Here is a 19,751-nt window from a genome sequence, read left to right as displayed (position 1 = left end):
TGTTTTTTAATCTACTCTGACTTTTAAAGGCTGACAGGACATCCTGTGCTCTTGAAGCTGGTTGGGTTTCCAGTTTTTTTTTGGTGTTACCTCTAAAAACCTAGAAAAGCTTCAACTTCTGTGCTGGAGGAGTTGAGTATTTCCCTTACAGACTCGACATGAAGGGGAGGAGACCAGTTCTTGTCTACTGAAAATGCTCTTCAGTGCCTAAAAACTGGCCTGGACTTCAGCTGAACAGACATTTCAAGAATTACCTTTAAATCACAGATTCCAGAGAAATTTGGAGCACTGAATTTTTGTCAGCAACAACAGAATTCAGTTGCTGATTTTTATTTAATCATTTTGTTCATGCAGAGCAGAGAAACAGCGAACCTGAATGAGGGTAATTCTGAAGCAACAAATATTTGTTTCTGGCAATTTAAGGTATTTTTTTGGTTTGTTTATGGTAATGAAGATAATCTGGGTTCCCTGAAGAGCTCTGACAAGCCATAGTAGTGCTCCCCACCATATCTTATTTAAATGTGTGTGTGACTCCCATCTTGATGATCAGGGGATGAAAACAGCCCAGAGAAGGAACCTCTGCTGGAAAAGCATTTGGAAGTGAGATCTTTCCTTTATGAAAGGCTTAAATTATTTTCCCTGCTGAATTATCTTTGATTTTATTTTAAACCTGCTGAATTATCTTTGATTTTTTTTTAACCTGCTGAATTTTCTTTGATTTTTTTTTTTAAACTGGCTTTTTTCCATGAGTACTTTATGATGACACTTAAATAACACTTTATATCTCAAAAGCACTAAGTGTGCATTAAATCCTGCTGTAACTATTAGGAAATAAGACTTCTGGCTACTGGCATAAAAATGAATGTGATGCTTTTTGGTATTTGAGTCATTTATTACCTAAAATAGTACAAGATGGAAGTCTGGCAGGGAGTTATGCAGCCCAAGTGTGACACAGATATCCAGGAAGGAGACCAATCCAGGCAGGCACAGGAAGGTTGGGATGATGAGCATTAATTCCCCCAGGCAGGTTTCTATTAACACCACTGTTCCTTGAGTAATTTTCAGCTGGAGCTTTTGCCTCACTCATCTCTGTGGGTATATTAAATAGTACATGGTGTACCAGAGGCTGAGAGATGTTTTGTAGGGAAGGGATGTGTGGATCCTTCCCCAGCAGATCAGAGCTTGTAGGCAGAAATAGCAAAATACAAAGATAAATACAAGTTTTGTGATATCAGACCTTGCTCAAGCTGGTTTTAAATAAGCAAAAAGGGTGAGGTTTTTTAAAGCAAACCTGCTTTGGCAGAGGGGAAAAAGAGATTTCCTTAAATTCCGTTCTCAGCACTGTGCATTTGTGGGTGACAGCTCCTTTCTTCTGAAGGAAGGAAAGTCTGAATATTAATTCTGTGATTGCACATCTTGTGTTTGTTTTGGCTTCACTGCCATGACTTCACCCCCTTTCCTCAGCTGATACTGATGACTTGTTAGCTTGGTTAATCCCTTGCCCTCTTTGAAAACACTGGATTTTTCAGCTGCTCTACCAAGCTGAGAACCAGGTTCATCATTAATTTCTTCTGTGGATGCCTTACCCATCTCAAGTGCTTCTTATTCCCACAAATTATTTTTGAGGAGGTTCTTTAGTCCTGTGAGTCTCTCTGCTTTTTCCTCCAGTTGCTATTAGCTAGAAGTAGGATTTCAGCTCTTTTTGTGCTGACAGACACATCAGTAAATTGTCACTTCCCTGCAGAGCTAAAAATCTGCCTCTGAAGTGTGGAGCTGACTTTCAACCTGAGCTTGGCATGGTTTAATCTTAATTTGGTGCATTCTGCATCACCAAATGACCCCAGCCCTCCTGTTCAGCTCTTCCAGGGTGCCCTGTGGGCCATGAATTTCCCATATTTTGCTCCCTAAGAGATCCTTTTGCCCTCTCCAGTTTTCACCATCTAGAGGGTTGATTGTTTATTTATCTGGATTTTTCTTTTCTGTTTTTTTTTTTTTTTTAATATATATACAGGCATCTCTTTATGATGTCTTCTTCTGGCTGTACAAACACCTCACCTGTGTGGGTTTTTAATTACGATGCCCCTGATGAATTCCAGCTGCTTTAGGTGCTGGGATGGTGTTTGTCAGGAATACCTGCCCCTGAAAACAGAGCAATTGAAAGCTGAGGCTCTTAGGAAAACCCAGTTGCTTAGAAATAGGAATAACTTTGCTTTCATCTCAAAAAAAAAAAAACAATAGGTGAGTGCTCTGCAAATCCATCACTGTGCACAGAGCAGCAAGAAACCAAATCTTATCACAGAACCATGGAATGGTTTGGGTTGGAAAGGACCTTAAAAATCACCCAGTGCCACCCCCTGCCATGGGCAGGGACACCTCCCACTGTCCCAGGCTGCTCCAAGCCCTGTCCAGCCTGGTCTTGGCACTTCAAGGGATCCAGGGGCAGCCACAGCTTCTCTGGGCACCCTGTGCCAGGGCCTGCCCACCCTCACAGGGGAGAAATATTGCCAATATTCCAGCTAAACCTTTCTTCCTTCAGTACAAGGCCACTCTTCCTTGTCCTATCATTCCAGGGCCCCAGTCCCTCTCCAGCTCTCCTGGAGCCCCCCTAGGCCCTGGAAGGCTGCAGTAGGTTCTCCTTGGAGCCTCCTCCAGCACTGTGGTTGTCATCCCCTGCCCCGTGAGCAGATTGGTGTGTGGAACCCTCAAGAAAATCCCCAGAGCACTGCTTTGGAGAGATTTACCATAGAGTTTTCCCTACTTGGTTGGGCAGAAAGGACTTCTCCATGTGCAGGGCCTCCCCACCCTCACAGGGAAGAATTCATTCCTAATATTCCATCTAAATCTTTCTTATTTCAGTAGAAGGCTGCTCATTGTCCTGTCATTCTAGGGCCCCCAGTCCCTCTCCAGCTCTCCTGGAGCCCCCCTAGGCCTTCGAAGGCTGCAGAAGGTTCTCCCTGGAGCCTCCTCCAGCACTGTGGTTGTCATCCCCTGCCCCATGAGCAGTTTGTTGTGTGGAATCCTCTGAATCCTTCCCTTTCAAGGAAATCCCCAGAGCATTGCCTTACCATAGGGTTTTCCCCACCTGGGTGGCAGAAAGGACTTCTCCATGTGCAGGGCTTCACCACCCTCACAGGGCAGAATTTATTCCTAATATTCCATCTAAACCTTTCTTCCTTCAACATAAGGCCACTCCTCCTTGTCCTGTCCCTCCATCCCTTGTCCCCAGTCCCTCTCCAGCTCTCCTGGAGCCCCTTCAGGCTATGGAAGGCTGCAGTAGGTTCTCCCTGGAGCCTCCTCCAGCACTGTGGTTGTCATCCCCTGCCCCGTGAGCAGTTTGGCAGACCCTGATGTTGATGCTGGAGCTCTGCCTCCTGTCAGGGATGGGGGAAGGTGTGATGCAGGCGCTGCCTGGAGCAGAGCAGAGGTTCTTGGAGGAGAAAAGGTCTGTGAGTGCAGCCCTGACCTTGACTCCAAGTTCACAGGCAGATAAAAATGAGCTGCAGAGCGTTGCCACGTCACGAGCGCGCCGGGGCCGCTGGGTCTGTCCAGCTCTGCAGATGAGGGAACGTGGCAGTGACATGTTTTTGGAGGAGTCTGAAAGGACAGGCTGGTTTGATATTGAAATCTGCATCCGGGGAGGCAGCAGAGCTGTGTGTCTTGGAGGAGAGTGGGAGTTTATTTGCTTGGATGAGTGCTCGGCCACCACCTGTAGCATGAAATGTGAATTTGGAGAGCAGCTCTCACAGCGGCTCCAGTGGCAGATGTGGGGTGGGGCTGATGCTTGTTTAATGAGCTCTGAGTTTAAATGTTCAATGTATGAACCCAGCTCTGCCTGCACACCCCCTGTGACCCCCCCAGGGCCTTTGGCTGCTGAACTCCTATTTCATTGCAGATTTTGCTTGTACTCACAAGCTTGGTGTGGAAGAATTGAGGGGAATCTTGAAAAAGGTGTCCTGGAGAGCAGCGCTGAGAGTTTGGCCTTGCTCTTCACTTCTGAGGGGATTGGGGGGATTTTGAAGCATGAGCTACTTCAAAAACCTATAGCTAAAATTGTAACTTCAAAACTGTAACTAAAACCTAAGATCATTAGTTTTTATTTTACCTCCACACTGTGAGAAGGAACAACCTTGTACTACCCGGCAGCTCCTCCTGAGGTGACACAAGGCTGGACAAGGCAGCTTCAAAAACATCTGCAACATGATTTCAGATAAAAAATTCTATATACATGTGATTTTTAGCTGCACCTAGAGTCCAAACAAAAGCCAATCTGGCACTGACAGCTACAAAATTAATCTGTGGTGGGCTTTTTTTGTTGTTTTTTTTGTTTGTGTGTGTGCTGTCTTACTATGAATAAACAGTCTTCTCCATCCAAGTGTTAGCAAAAGCAGAGCAGGGGATTAAAAAAAGTTAACACCCACCCTGTTTTGCCTGAAAACCTCTCAGAAAATAAACAGTGCTGCATGATGGACTGAACTATTTACAAGTCTACTTTCACCATGGATGATGAGAGTGGATGGGAAGGAAAAAAACATGTTTAATGTCTCTGGTGTCTTGTTGACTTCTGCACAAACTGTGGAAAGCCTGGAGCACTCAGGTGCAGGCCCATGGCTAGCCTTAAAATGAAAATATTGATGTCTGTCAGCTCTTCTGTGTGTCTAAAACAAGCTCTGGGTGTCCTTGGTGGTGTCTCCAAGCTCTCCATAAGGTTGGGTTTAGGAGTGTGAAGGTAAAATCATTGCTCTGGTCACTCATGGCTGAGGTAATGCTCCCAAAATCAGGAATTAAGTCTGCTCTTGAGGTTCAGTTATTGTGGAACAGTGGTGGTAGTAAGGCTTGTGTTAAATGACCACAACAATTTAATGTTATGTTACCAGGTATTACCTCGATAAAGCCACGCTGATATCATCTGAGCACTTAAAATGTGATTTTACTGAAGGACCCCCTCAGGGCGAGGCTGTATCTCCATGACACAGAATAACCTCTCAGGCCTCTGAAATTCCCTATGGGGAGCTGAGACTGTGCAGCAAGAACCTGCTGACCAAAACCACCAGCCTGGTCCTCTTCAATGACACTGGGGGAAGGTCCCATGTGACATTTGGGACATTAATATTGGATAATAACATGGATTTCTGATAGGAGAGTGGAGCCAGGTGGGGATTAGGCTCTCCTCAAAAGAAACAAGGGAGAGGATGACAGGAAATGGCCTCAAGTTGTGCCCGGGGAGGTTCAGGTTGGATATTAAGGAAAATTTCCTCTCTGAAAGGGTTGTCCATCACAATGTTGGAGTCACCATTCCCAGAAGGATTTAAAAGATAAATTTAAAACAGTTTTCCATAGCAGGGTATCCCCTTCATGGGTTTAAAAGGGATAAGGTGTCTGTGGTTGCCACATCTTGATGGCTCTTCATTTAATTAATTAATGCTCCTGGATGTTCTGGCCTCAAATATTCCTTCCATCTTCTCTGGCCCTGGTGCTTCTTTCCAACCAAATGATCTTGGAACTGAAATGAAACATAATTCTTTGGAATTAAAGCTTCTGAAGTTTAAAGCACTGCAAAAGCCATGCTGGATTGCAAGACAGGTCTGTGTCTGCAATCCCCCTCTAAGAATGCTCCCATGTGAGTAATTTCTGAATATTAAAAATCTAAAATGAACCCCTGGGATAACACCCCGTGTTACAACTGGAGAACAAATCCATCTCCTTCTGAGGCACTGAGTGTTTTAATCCCTGTGGACTCTCTCTCCCTTGTGACATATCTTGGCAATTTATAGCAGAGCTGAGAGTTTTTTAAACTTGGGCTCAGGCAGCTTTTTCTGGCTAAAAAGTGCAGTTTTACATCTGACAGACTTTTAACTGGGGGTGTGTGAAAACAATCTCAGACTAATCCAACCAGGCAGGAGTTCAGGACCACTTCAGAGGGATGTTAGCCCAGCAATCCTGGCTGGGGGTTTAGTGGCCAAGTGGCCCTGCGAGGCAGGGGTGGCACAAGAAGGGGGTTGTGACAATGATGTGTGAGCTTGGGGAGGCCCCAAGGGCTTAAATCATGTGTGTGTCACCTCACAGGAGGCTTTGCTGTGAAACAAAAGATGTCAGGGCAAGGCCAAGGGGAGATTTGGCAGAGCTGAGAGGAGCAAAACCACAGGAACCATATGGTCAAAGGTTGCACTGGATGGTCTGGGAGGTCTTTTCCAAAGTAAATGATTCTCTGTACCTGTTCTGGGCATTGTTCTGCTGGGCTGGGGGTGGTGTGGTGGTTGAGGTCCCTCCTCTCGTGGCTGTGATGCTTTGAGAAGGCTGACTTAGAACAGAGGCTGGACAGAATAAAGCAGGGATTTATTAAAAGGCCTCAATGGATGCACCTTGGGCAGCACAAGAGCCCAGCCAGGGCTGCACCCAAGATGAACCAAAATGGTCACAAAATGCACGAGCACTCACAGGGTCTCTCCCTGGGATCAGTTCTGCTCCATTTGCAGATGGCAGTTCATTGTCCAATTCCAGCTTTAGCCCATGCAGTCCCATCCTGCTTGTTTTTCTCTCTCCAGCCCATGGGGTTTGTGCTCTTGGACCTGAGATTTGGATCATTTGTTCTTGGTCCCCAGCTGGAGCAGGAATTGTTTTGTCTCCCTGCTCTGTGCAGAGAGCTCACCATCCCCTGATATGAAGCTCAGACCCACACACTAAAGCAGCACAGAATCTGAAAAATAGAAAAGCCAAACCCTGAGGCATCAGCAGTACAAACCCTCTGCCTCCAGAATCACCTCGGCCACGCTGAGGTGCTGACACTGGGAGATGCTGGCTCTCCAGAAAGCTCTTCAGGAGGAAAAGCAGAACCCTACAGCCCAGTGCAAGCCCAGATGTGCAGACCAGGAGTCCCACAGTGCAGGACAAAGCAGGCCCTGCTGTGCTGTGAGTCCTGCTGGGGCTCCCTTTCTTGTGCAGTGACCTCCCCGAAGGAGGCTGTGCCCCTCCTGGGGCTCCCTCCTTTGTGTGCAAGAGTTAAGTTTGCGGCACAAACCCGCTCTGGCTGAGCAGAATGAGTGCCTTCAGTGCACCCTAAAGCCCATTTGCTACGTGGTGGCTTTCTCAGTGGTTTCACAGAGTGCCCCTCCCTGAAGAGAAACTCTTATCCCTCCCCGGGGGTCTCTTTGATGGAGCAAAGCCCATTCTGACAAATTCAAGATGTTTGAATTTGATGGTTTGACCTTGCTGCAAAGTGCACTGAAGTGCAGCCACCTCCTGAAATGGCCTTGGTCACTGTCTTGGTGTTGGTCACCCCTGAGGAAGGGTCTGTGTGCCAGCACGGAGTGGGCAGGGGGATGTGAAACGTGCCCAGGGTCGCTGCCCCTTGTCCCCTCAGGCCACCTCTGCCTCTGTGCCCTGTGCTTGCTGCTGATGGGCACCAGGCCCTGGATTTTGGGGTCCCTCAGGACTCCTGGGGGGATCCCAGGGGTCCCCCATGCCCAGGGTCCCTGTCTCCTTGCAGGCCAGCTCTGCCTGAGGGTCCCAGGGGATCCTGGGTGTCCCACATGTCCAGTGTCCTCATCCTCTCTCAGGCCAGAGGAAAGGATTAAAAAAAGTTAACACCCACCCTGTTTTGCCTGAAAACCTCTCAGAAAATAAACAGTGCTGCATGATAGACTGAACTATTTACAAGTCTACTTTCACCACTGATGATGAGAGGGCATGGGAAGGAAAAAACCATGTTTAATGTCTCTGGTGTCTTGTTGACTTCTGCACAAAGTGTGGAGAGCCTGGAGCACTCAGGTGCAGGTCCATGGCTAGCTTTAAAATGAAAATATTGATGTCTGTCAGCTCTTCTGTGTGCCTAAAACAAGCTCTAGGACTCCCTGGTGGTGTCTCCAGGCTCTCCATAAGGTTGGGTTTAGGAGTGTGAAGGTAAAATCATTGCTCTGGTCACTCATGGCTGAGGTAATGCTCCCAAAATCAGGAATTAAGTCTGCTCTTGAGGTTCAATTATTGGGGAACAGGGTTTTAGTCCAGGCCTCTGCACCCTGAGCTCCCTGTGGGTCCCTAGGGGGTTCCAGTGGTCCCACCTGCCCAGTGTCCCTGTGTCCTTATCCCAGCTGTGCCTGAGGGTCCCTCGTGCCCAGGGTCACAGGATAATGGACACTGTCACTACCAAGTGAGGGAACAGAGCAGGCTGAGTGTTGGTTCCACCACTACCAAAAACCACTCTGGGGTTGCCCAAGAGCCTTCTGGTTCCCCTCAGAGTACCACACCAGGAGGAGAATAGCCAGGTGGCTTTTTTGGCTCCATCTGGAGAAGTGAGATGCCAGGGCAGGTGGGTGAGGACACTTCAGAGCTGAGGCTGTTTTTAGGGTTGGTGCTGTGGCCCTGCTGTCCCTCAGAAGAGGGAAAGGCCTGCACTGGGGTTGGGATGGTTCAGGACCACAGGGGTGGCTTCCACGAGAAGCTGCTGGAATTGTCCCCATGTCCCATGGAAGCAATGCCAGCTGGCTCCAAGGTGGACCCTTGGAAGAAGGGAGAGGTGTGGGAAGGTGTTTCTAAAATTTGGGTTTACTTCTCCTTGTCCTGCTCTGATTTGATTGGCAATAAATAAAACAAACTGCCCGGAACTGAGCCTGGTTTTCCCTTGATTTAACCAGTGAGGGATCTCTGCCTGCCCTGGTCTCGACCTTGAGCCTTTTGTTGTGTTTTCTCTGCCTTGTCCAGCTGGGGAGGGCGGTGACAGATCTGCTTTGGCACCCAGTCAGGGTCAGCCCCACCACAAGCCCGAATACCTCCCCCAAGGCCAGCTCAGTGCTGGGATCTGGAGCTAAAGGCTGCAGAAACTGGGGCAAATGTGGAGAGGGATTTTGAGCTGAAGATGAAATAGCTGCAGAGATTTTTTTACAGAGTGCTTTGTTCTGTCTACACCTGATTAGATTTCTTTGGATCTGGGAAACACTTGGGGGAAAATTCGCCTAGATTGCTTTCTTAGGTACCTTAAAATCTATTATGGATAGAGAGTCTGTGTGCAGGAGAACAGCTCTAGAGCAGAAATTTGAAAAAAAATTATTGACTGTGAGGGTGGTGAGGCCCTGGCACAGGGTGCCCAGAGAAGCTGTGGCTGCCCCTGGATCCCTGGCAGTGCCCAAGGCCAGGTTGGACAGGGCTTGGGGCACCCTAGGATGGTGGAAGGTGTCCCTGGCTGGCAGTGGATGGTCTCTAAGGTCCCTTCCAACCCAATTAATTCCATGACTCTGTAATATCCATGTTTAAAAGCAGCAGATGCATTTATTTTGTGCCTGGGGCTCACCTCAGCCCAAAGCCACGAGAGCAGGCTCTGAGGACCTGCTGCCTGCTCCCCCTGCCACCTACTTGATTATATCCAAGAATTAAATGTGTTTGTGTTGGGAATATTGTGGCACTCCAAACTGACACCCTTAATTGGGATCTGCCTTACAGACAACCTTGCTTTGTGATAAATGACAGCATTTCTTGTGCATGCTCCTTAACTTCTTTTTATTTTTATTCTTCTTCTTTCCCCTCCATCCCCATGAGCCAGGAAGATTAATGGGAATTTGCTGTTCTCAGCTGTATTTTCTTCCCTGATGCTCCTGATAGGGATAGCCCCTGTCTGTGGGCAAAAAAGAAATGGGATTGGGGGTTTTGGGGTTAACCAAGCAAGGAAGGAGCCACAGGCCATTGGGAAGAGGAGGAAGAATCATCCAGATGCATTGCTGGATGTGCAGAAAAGTAAGTTTTGCTCCTGTTGTACTATTCTCTTCTTGAACTTGGCTTTATCTTTGTCTTAATCTCCTCCAACCCTTTTTTCTTCCATGCTCAGGAGCTGGGGGATGCCCTGGAGGGTCTCCTCGGGAGATGCTGAAAGGATGAGCTACTTTTGGGATGCTCCCAGGTGCCCTTGTAGCTTTGTTCCTGTTTTGATCCTGCTGCTCACACACGGCCCCAGGGCTGTGCTGGGATGTGGGGAATTGCCCCAGGCTGGGATGAAGTGCAGGGGTGTCCCCAGCTGGGGCTGCCAGCACAAACAGCTGCCCTGACCAGGAATCTGCTGAGATCCCCTTGCAGCTCCTTCCAGACCTTGGGAACCTTCCTGCACAGGGATGGTGGCCCTTTCCTGGATATTTTTGGAGGATCTGTGCCCCACAACCCCGTAAAACTCCTGTAGATCAGCCCAGCCTTGGGCTGTTGTGGTGGAGAAGGAAAAAAACCACTTCTGGATTGGGATAAGGTGGTGGAGTGTCCCATGGCCATGGTCAGGCTCTCCCAGGGGATGTGGTGAGGGCAGGACTGGTGACAAGCACTGATTTGGGGAGGTGAGGCTGGAGACTGGGAAATCTTGGGATGGGAGAGCCTAAGGAGCAGAAGGAGGGCTTGTCCCAGTGTGGGCTGGCTCTGGGTGCCTTGAAAAGTCCCGATTGCTGTGATGGGGTTACATCTCATCTTCTATTTTGTCACAGTGCTGAGTGCCCCGTGGGTCAGGTGCAGGCTGTGGGGTGGGGAGGGCAGCTGGGGCTGAGGTTTCTGCCCTGCAGAGCTCCAGGGTGGCCGAAGGAGGAGCTGGAGGGATTTTGGGATACTCTGGATAGCTCCAGACCTCGCTGGTCCTGCAGCAGCCTCCATGCTCCTGGTTCAGGTAGGTGGGCAGCAGCCCAAGATGGCCATGCCTGGGATCCCCAGCCCTCAGAAGTTTGGACTGGCTGGGAGATGTTCATGAAAAATGCTTGGAACCCACCCAAAAATTGCTGGTGTTGAACTTCTGGAGAGCTTCCAGAGGGAATGCTGCTGGAGGAGCTTGGCTTTCCCCTTTGCCAAAAAACCCTGTTCCGGGACTGTAATGTTGTTAAGAGGGGGGTTCTAGAAGCTTTGGGGTCTCTTGGATCTTGGGGGCTGCCTGGTGATCCCAGCTGTGGTGTCCCCATCCCATTCCCAGCACTCCCATCCCATACTGGGAAGGGAAATGCCACAGAGGGCACTGTCTGCTCAGGGCACGTGGAAGTCCTGGCTGGAAAGTGCAGGAATTGTCCAGCCTGGAGGAGATTTTTGCTTTTCCTGCCCTAATCCCACCCCACATCAGCCTGTTCTCAGGGATGATTCATTGGAATTATGCCTCTGTATCTCTCCCTTTGACAGGGAAGCCTTCACCTGCTTCAAAGCACCTCAGCTGCTTCCCCCAGAGCTCCCTGTTCTGTTCTTCTGGGCTGCTCTGCCTTGTGCCTCCTGAAAAAAACTCTTCCAGATGGTTGAAATCACTGCAAATCACCTCTCTCTGGAGCAGAGGTGCTGTTGCTTCATCAAGCACCAAACTTTGGGAATTTTTCATTTTTTTTGTGCGTGTTAGCCACAAGTATTCTGTTGGGATAATGACTGGATAATTATTTAACCTCTTTTGAGTTTTGTGGTGCTAATCAACTCTGTCCTCTTTAATCTGTGCTCCAGTGTTGTGAATGGGGCATGATTTACAGGGAGGAGAGGGGCATAAACTTGTGTTATTGAGCCAAATTTGCTTAACCTCCCTGAAATAGCCTGTGAAGGTTGTGTTGCTCCAGGCCACAGCTGATCCTGTTTGTGCTGCTGGAGATCTGAAGGGCTTTGTCTGATCTGATCTCCCTTTGACTGAGGGTTCTCTTGGTTACTGGGAGTGCAGGGAGGAGTTTCTGCCTCACAAATCATGAAATAATAAAAATCTCCAAGGGCACAAGGGAGGAGACTGAAGAGAGTGGTCAAAGGTGGGAAAAAAAGAAATATTATGGAGGTTTTTTTGCTTAAAAATCTAACAGAAGGTAACTGTTCTTGTGACACAATGCAGGGCTAAAGGTCTCCCTGCTGCAGGAGTTTTGGAGATGCTGAAAGGACCTCAGAGGATGAGTGAGCCCTCCTGTGAGGGGCACATGTGCTATAGACACCTTTAAATCCTTGGCGGACACCTTAGGAAGCCTCTCCACAGGCTGGGAAGCTGCAAAAGCTGTTTAATGCATATTTGTTGTCAGTTTTTAACCAATCCAGGGCTCTGGGCTGGAGCAGATTTATGGCTCAGTGGAAGGAGCAGTTTTTAGGCTTTTGAGATGCCCTTTTCCCCCCTCCAAACCCATCACCAGTAACTCCCACTGTGTTCAAAGGCTGGCAGCAACAGTGCTCCAGGCTTTTGCTTTCTCTGCAGAACCAAAACCTTAATGGGATGTTTGTTTGGGAATTGTGGCCAGGAACACTCACCCTGGGTGGATGTTGCAAGGACAGGGGCTGAGCCTTTAGCTGTCTGCATCCTGCTCCTCATGGTTTTCACAGGGCTTGCTCAACTCTTCCCTCCCAGTTTCTATTTCTTGTTGCTGATCACGGCAGAGGAAATGTGCCAGGTGAACCTTTCAGTCTTTCAGAACGTCAGATAATGACCTTGAATCCAGCCAGGATGGTGCTGTCAGCACCTCAGGCTGTTTTGTGTGATGGGGACACTGCCACTCAGTGATTTCAACCTTTTTAATGAGTGAGGCTGGATGCAGCCTGGTGTCCCAGCCCACACCAGATCTGGGCAGGGATGAGCTGGATATGGGCTGGAATCAACCACAAACTGGGCCAGACTTTCCTGAGCTGCAGGATGTACCTTGGGCTAGAAGGGATAAGACTTTGGAGTTCTCTAGAGCTCACCTTGCTTGGGGCAGAATTTAAATCATTGAATTGTAGAATATTCTGAGTTGGAAGGAGCACACAAGGATCATCAAAGTCCAACTGCTGGCCCAAGAATCCCACCCTGTGCCTGAGAATGTTGTCTGAACACTTCTGGAACTCTCTCAGGCTGTGCCTGAATTGGTTTTGGTGTTGGGACAGAACCAGCCTATCTCTGGTAGAATAGAATTCCCTTCTCCTCCCTCCTGCAGGGGAAAAGAAACCAGGGATGTGACAACTGGGGTGAGCTGCTTGTGGTGAAATCACACAAAGCTGGGTCACAAAGTCAGCTCAAACCCTCAGTGAGGGCTTCTTGCTAAAACTACCACGAGCACCTGATTGATCAGTGTGGAGCAGGATGGAATATCCCCATCCCAATAAATGCCTCGATCCCAGGGAGGTGAGAGAAGCCCTGGGGGGATTTGCATCACTCACCCAATAAGACCACCATGAACTTTTGGTACTCTGTGGTGTTTGTAGCATCATTTTAGAGTGCAGGGAACATTCTTGACTGTGAGGGTTCAGGTGTAGCAAGCATGAAAACAGCCTGGTGTGAGAGATGAGTAATGTGATAACTCTCACAATTAAAAGGTAAATATCATGTATAAATGTCAGGAGAAGTTTTCGAGATTTAAAATTATATTTTACCCCCCTTGTGTTGTTACCAGGAGGTGGCCTGGGTTTGGGACATTTGGGAGGGTGGGATTGTTACCATGGCAACATCTGACCTCCAACCAAGATTTAAGGAAGTGATCTCCACCACTGGACAGCAGAGAAGGAGTTGATGGACAGAACTTTAGGAGGGGTAAAAGGTTAAATGGTCATACCTCCATTTTGTGGATGAGCACATGGTGGGAAAATCCTTTGCTCTTGACACCATAATATTTTCTCCATTCAGTCTTCTGCTGTGTTTTTGATAAGGTTTTAACAAACCTTTTAAATTTTTGAAAGTGAGGATCATTTCTCAGAACCACAATGAACTTTTGGTACTTAGTGGTGTTTGTAGCATCATTTTAGAGTGCAAGGAACATTCTGACTGTGAGAATTCAGGTGCAGCAAGCATGAAAACAGCCTGGCTAAGCTGGAGGGGAGTCCTGGAGCCAGAAGGTGGCTGGCAATGAACTGCTGTGGTGTTTCAGTCTCTAATCAATAAATACTTGTAATGGCAGGCAAACTCTCTATTAAAAAGCTTTGAGAGTGTCTGCATTGTGTCTCCAGGCTGAAAACAACCGTGCCAGGGCAGCAGCCTCCCTGATTTGCTTCTTCCAAATGCTGCCTTTGTTTGCTCCCCTGTTTCTGGCAGCAGTTCAGGGGGTGCCTCAGTGTGATGGAGCAGAGAAGGGATGAAGGGAGAAGGAGCTGAAGGGATGGAGTTCCTGTCCTCCATGAGCTGGGAGCTGGGAGAGAAGGGGTCTTCAACCAGCCTGAAGTGATCTGCAAGGACAAGGAGATGAGGTAGATGTGAATGCAGCTCCTCACCTCAATGTTTTTATGTTTCATTAGGGAAGAACGTTGTAGGTGCTGAATGAGGGCTTGCCGTGTTTGTGGATAAAGACAAAAATATCACGAGTTCCAGGCTAGGATGGATTGGACTTGGAGAAACCTGGGCTAGTGGGAGGTGTCCCTGCCCATGGCAGGGATGAGCTTTACCATCCCTTCCAGCCCATACCACAATTCCCTGATAGCTGTAGGAGTTTTTGGCAATTTGGGTCAGTGTGTTTGGTCCTGGGAGGGCATGAAGGGCAGTTTTGGCTCCTCTGGAAAAGGCATCCTTGGACCTCTCCTTCCCAAAGCTTAGAGCTGTGCGGGGTGACAGTAAACTTGATTATTTAAAAATCCTCCTTTGAAGAGCACTGGGCATTAGTTGGTGGAATAACATCAACTCTGACCCTAATTTTGGCTGCTTATCTGGTTCCCAGAAGGCTTCAGTGCTCAGAGACAAAATCATCTGAGGCTGGTGCTGTCTTGGGGGAAGCAAATGCTGCAAAGAGAGGAGTTGTTTCTCACTCTGGAACCAAAACATTTCTGAAATCAAGCTGCTGCCCAGCTTATCAGGGTGTAAATACATTCTCCTGTGGGAACAGGAATTGCAGGCCAGTCTGAGCTGAATCTTGCTGCCTCTCTTCATATCAGTCTGCTGGAGTTTCTCAGACACTGGAGGTCTGCAGAGGGTTTGAAATGCATTATTTTTCTCATCTGTTTTCTTCACGGGGGAGGCAGCAAAGACCTTGGACTACCGAGAATGTTTGGTTTCATTCAGAGCTGCTCTGTGGTGGGTGTTACACCAGTGCTTTTATTCCCTTTCTCAGAAAACCCCTTGTTTTGGTGCTTCTGGTGCTGAAAGCTCAGATATCACACTGAGGCAAACTCATCCTTGGGGATATTTCAAACTGGTTGAGCTCTTGGGGGTGTGGACCACCCCAAAAAAAGGAAGGAGAGAATGTTGTGATAAAGGAATTGCGCTCCTGACGTGTTTTATTCTGTCCTTGGGTGTAATCTCTTGCCACATCCTGGGACTTGAGGCTGGTGAAAGGGCAGGGCATGTAGGAGCTCCCCAGAGAAGGAAATGACTCTCCAGTTACTCTCTGCTTTAATTCCAGTAATTTTTATCTATTTTCTCAGGATTTCCAGCCAGGAGCCAGCCTGTCTGTGAGAGAAGCATCTCAATGGATGAGAAGGTGCCAGCACTGTTGTAGGTGGCTCTTTGAAGTCTGCTCATTCTCTTCAGCCAGGACAGCCCAAAATAGAGCCTGGAAGAGAAGGACAGGGAGCAGGAGTTGTAATTGCAGCTGAATTCTGCAGAAACAGGAGCTGCAGCCTGGCAGGTGGTGGACAGCTCTGAACTGCAGCTCTCAAAGTGGCAAATAATGGTTGGGTTTGGTCATTTTGGAGTGTAAAAGTTGTTTCTGCTCACTGGGGTAAGAGGCAGCAACAGGACTGAAATATTTCCTATAGTTCTGCAGCCTCAGGTGGAGAATGAGGAAAGGGGAGTATGGATGGGCTGTCTATGAAATAAATACAATATAAATATTATGGAGTCTTGCATCTCTTTGCATGTAGAGATCTTTCCTGTAGCAAGGAAATAATTTTATATTCTGGCACAGAACTGGCAGTGAAACACTGAATTCAGAGATAAGAATCACTTGTTTTTCTTCCAGCTCTCTTCTATTAAAAAGGAGTAAAACTCATCAAACCCCCCCTTGTTTTTTACATGACAACCTTTGGGGGTTTTCTGGTTTGTGCAGGAAGAATAATCTCTTAGGAGATGATGACCAGACTGGTGTTTAACTGGCTTAATGTTGGAAAACTTCCCTGCTAGTGAGTCAAAATTCCCTTGCACTGGTCCTTTCCTGCTCCTCTGCCTCATGGCAGTAAAACATGGCAAAAACTCATGGTCTACTTGGAATGGTTTTCTTTGTAAACTTGCGGGTGATTTCAGTCTTCTTACTTTGGGTATCAAACGCTTAAAAGTTTCCTTTGTAAAGACTGAAAAGGAAGCTACAAACCTCCAGATCCCTCTGGGACAGTTTTTCTTGTCCAGAAAGGGTTGTAGAAGGCAGATCTAATCTCTCAGCTGGACTAGATGATCATTGTAGGTCCCTTTTGGCTGGAAATACTCAGGAATGGCTTGTCCAGCTGGTTATTCTTTCTTCCCTCTCATGGAAAAGGGAGGTGTTTGGCTGGGGGAAAAAACCCTCTGCTGTCAGACTCTTTCCTTTGTCACTGTTCAGTGGAAGTCACTAAATCCCTGCTGCCATCAATAGTCTGTGGCATTTATTGCAAAATTATCATTATAAAGATAGTGAGCTGCTTCCTAAAGGCATTGAGGGCTTTATTTATCCCCTTCTCCAGGTGGTGGGGATGCTGCTGATCCAAATTAATGTGAAGAACATGTGCTGGGCTATCAGCACTAGAAGAGCTGGGTTTTGGTTTATGTGGCAGCAGGGAGAGGAACTCAGCCCCACTGTTGGGTTGTGCTGCTGCATTGGTTTTCATTGGTTGTTGCTTTACTCATTTCAGAGTAAAAAATTCCTTTAAGTTGCTGTTGGTTTGAAGGGATGGGCTCTCAAACCTGAGATTCTGGCTCTGTGGGGACTCTGTGCTCTTGGTGAATCTGTGGAGGACATGGTGAATTCTCCTTCTCCACAAGGACCTGCCAGGGGCTGCTGCCCACATTTCTCCCACCCAGCCCTTTGCTGGTACCTGTGCTTGACACATCCCTTGAAATGCCTCTCCTGCCACATCCTCTCACCAAATATCCCATCCTGGACCAAGCTGTTGTGTGGAAGCTCCAGTTGTGAAGCTGTCAGGGCTTTATTGGGGTGCCCTGTGCATCCCTGCCACTCCTCCCCTCTGTCCCACAGCTGGGGGAGGGTGGCACCTCAAGGATTGAGAAGCAGGAGGTTTTTCCTGCAGCCCAACTTGAGTTCCACGAGCCAAATGAACTCTGAATCCCCTTTAGCAGCGAGGAAAACCCTGTTGGGCTTTGAAGCTGCTTGTGGAACTTGAGGGGCTTTTTATTTTTATTTTTTTTCTTTTCTCTTCTTATGAGTTTGCTGCCAGCAATTGTATGTGCTCAGTGAGATGAAAGTCACCATGCCCAAGTGTGAAGAATCTTCACAACCACATCCCAGAATCCAATCAATTTTTGTGTTAAAAGTGGGAGTTTTAGCTTGTCTGGAAGTTGTTCCAGTTGCTCACGACTTCTCTGTGCTGTAAGTCCTCATGAACCTGCTGCTGAGTCAGTTAAAATCTGCTTTTTTTGCCTGGAAAAATGATCTTCATTAGGCTTGTTTTTGTTTCTGCACTGCTTCCTGTGTGTTTTTGCGTGGTGTGAAATTGCACTGCTGCCCAGTGCCCTCCTCTTCCTCATCATCAAGGTTTCAGGTAAATATTTATGCCTGTGGATATGTGTGATTTAACTGGATTAATTAGTCAAGGAGCTCTGCATAGCTGGGGTTTAAGGTTATTCCTCATTACATCTTGAGAAGCTGCTGATTGTCCCTGTTTTTTATCTGCTGCTTTCGTTGTGTAATTCTTTATTGCGCTCTCACATGACATCATCTGGAGCTGCTGCTCTGGGCTTTGGGCTTCAGAACATGTTCAGCTGAGTCTTGGGCAAGGAGCAGAATTTATTACTAAATCCATTAGAGTTCTGGAAATAAATAAAACACCATGCTGAATTCCTTATCACCAGCACATTGCCTCCAGCAGCAGTGAAAATATTCCCATTGAGTGGCCGCTGACTGCCCGAGAGGGGCTGAGGTTGCCAGTGCCTGGAGTCACTGAGGGTTTTTTCCTTTAAATTGTGCTCTTATACACACACAAAAAAAAAGGTTGGCAAGTGTGTTCTCTACTGGAATCAACAATCTCTTAATGCTCTGAGGCTAAACTAAGGCTGAAGTCAGCTATTCAACTGTGGCTCTGTGCAAATCTATTGTGTTTATCTCTGCCCAAGATGTGCTCATTAGGCAGCAGGACTCTTTGTGTGGCTGTAACATCATTTTAAGGGGACGATTTTCCCAAGATTTTCCCCACAAAGAAACCAGAGCAGTAGAAAACCATCTTCTGCTGAATGTCCTCTCTTCTTCAGACGCTCCAGAGGCAGGGCTGAGCCTCAGCAATGCCACTGTGCTGCAGAGGAGGGACAACTCTGATCTCTGTGACAGGGACAGCACCCAGGGAATGGCTGGAGCTGGGCCAGGACAGGTCTAGGTTGGAAATCATGGAAAGGTTCCTTATCCAGAGGGTGCTGGCACTGCCCAAGCTCCCCAGGGAATGGGCACAGCCCTGAGGCTGCCAGAGCTCCAGGAGGGTTTGGACAACAATCTCAAGCACAGGGTGGGATTGCTGGGGTGTGTGCAGGGCCAGGAGTTGGCCTGGATGATCCTGTGGGTCCCTTCCAGCTCAGGATATTCCATATTCCACCAGGGATTGCTGTGTCCCAGGGATTGCTGTGTCCCAGGGATTGCTGTGTCCCAGGTTTTGCTGTGTTTGTTTGTTGTTTGTGTAAGGATGTGTTGGGTCTCTGGCAGCAGGGAGACACAGCCTGGGCTCCCTGCAGGGTCCAGGCAGGTGTGTGACAGCCCCTGTGTGACACAGAGACCCCAAGTCCTGCTGTTAGCCAGCACATGTGGATGTGCTGTGGCAAGCTCCATGGAGAGATCTCTGATTGTGACAGGAGGCAGAACTGACACCCAGGTACTGAAGGGCCAGAGCAGAGCTTGAGCAGAGCTTGGGAGGTGGATTTCAATCCCACACTCCTTAGGAAAGAACTTTTTCCTTTATACCAAATTGACCACAGTAATTTCTGGTTCAAATTTTGCCCTGGATGGACTGGCAGTGCTCAGGAGCCTGAGGACAGACTGTGGCTGTAAGAGCAACCATGTCCATGTGCTGTTGCTCCTCTCTCCCTCAGCATCAGAAGGACCTGGAGCTGCTGGAGACAGTCCACAGGAGGCCATGGAAATGCTCCAAGGGCTGGAGCCCCTCTGCTCTGGGGCCAGGCTGGGAGAGCTGGGGGAGCTCACCTGGAGAAGGCTCCAGGGAGAGCTCAGAGCCATTCCAGAGCCTAAAGGGGCTCCAGGAGAGCTGGAGAGGGACTGGGGACAAGGCATGGAGGGACAGGACACAGGGAATGGCTTCTGACTGCCAGAGGACAGGGATGGATGGGATATTTTAATAAATTCTTCCCTGTGAGCGTGGGGAGCCCCTGGCACAGGGTGCCCAGAGCAGCTGTGGCTGCCCCTGGATCCCTGGCAGTGCCCAAGGCCAGGCTGGACAGGGCTTGGAGCCACCTGGGATGGTGAAAGGTGTCCCTGCCATGGCAGGGGTGACACTGGATGGGCTTTAAGGTCCTTTCCAGCCCAAACCATTCCATGATTCCATGATCCTCTCCGAGCTGCAGTTCCATGCTGTGGCTCGTTCCCAGGGACGCAACAGTCAGGTGGGAGCTGCTCCCTTTTTGTCTCCTTAAACTCCTCCTGGAGGTGGGAGATCTTTACAAATAAACCTTTTAGGGCATGAGGAGGGGCTGTGTCCAGGGCAAAGGCTGTGCAGTGACCACAGTGGTGATGTCTGAGCTCTCAGTCCTGCTCTCATCT

The 19,751-nt window shown here is 48.4% G+C and overlaps 1 protein-coding gene and 1 long non-coding RNA gene across 3 annotated transcripts in view; one reads left to right on the top strand and one right to left on the bottom strand.

The window, feature by feature from the left end:
* Positions 1–19,751, top strand: part of SLC4A11 (solute carrier family 4 member 11) — a 143,822-nt gene that overhangs the window by 22,595 nt on the left and 101,476 nt on the right. The window contains exons 1-2 of one of the 2 annotated variants that reach the window (XM_064419071.1): positions 8,773–8,962; positions 9,530–9,720. The exons of the other annotated variant lie outside the window; for it this stretch is intronic. Of the exons in view, the coding sequence (XP_064275141.1) occupies positions 9,576–9,720 (145 nt within the window). The 5' untranslated portion in view covers positions 8,773–8,962; positions 9,530–9,575. Of the gene's footprint in view, positions 1–8,772; positions 8,963–9,529; positions 9,721–19,751 lie in introns of those variants that run through there. 2 annotated transcript variants of the gene reach the window in all.
* Positions 666–3,006, bottom strand: LOC135300150 (uncharacterized). Its single transcript, XR_010362041.1, has 4 exons — positions 2,742–3,006; positions 2,056–2,133; positions 1,292–1,372; positions 666–1,089 (listed from the first exon to the last, which is right to left on the bottom strand). It is a non-coding gene; the product is annotated as an uncharacterized LOC135300150 (long non-coding RNA).

Source organism: Passer domesticus, chromosome 4 (assembly GCF_036417665.1).
Source record: "Passer domesticus isolate bPasDom1 chromosome 4, bPasDom1.hap1, whole genome shotgun sequence".
Lineage (NCBI taxonomy): Eukaryota > Metazoa > Chordata > Aves > Passeriformes > Passeridae > Passer > Passer domesticus.
Note: the sequence above shows the minus strand (reverse complement) of the source record. Positions and strands in the feature narration are given on the sequence as shown.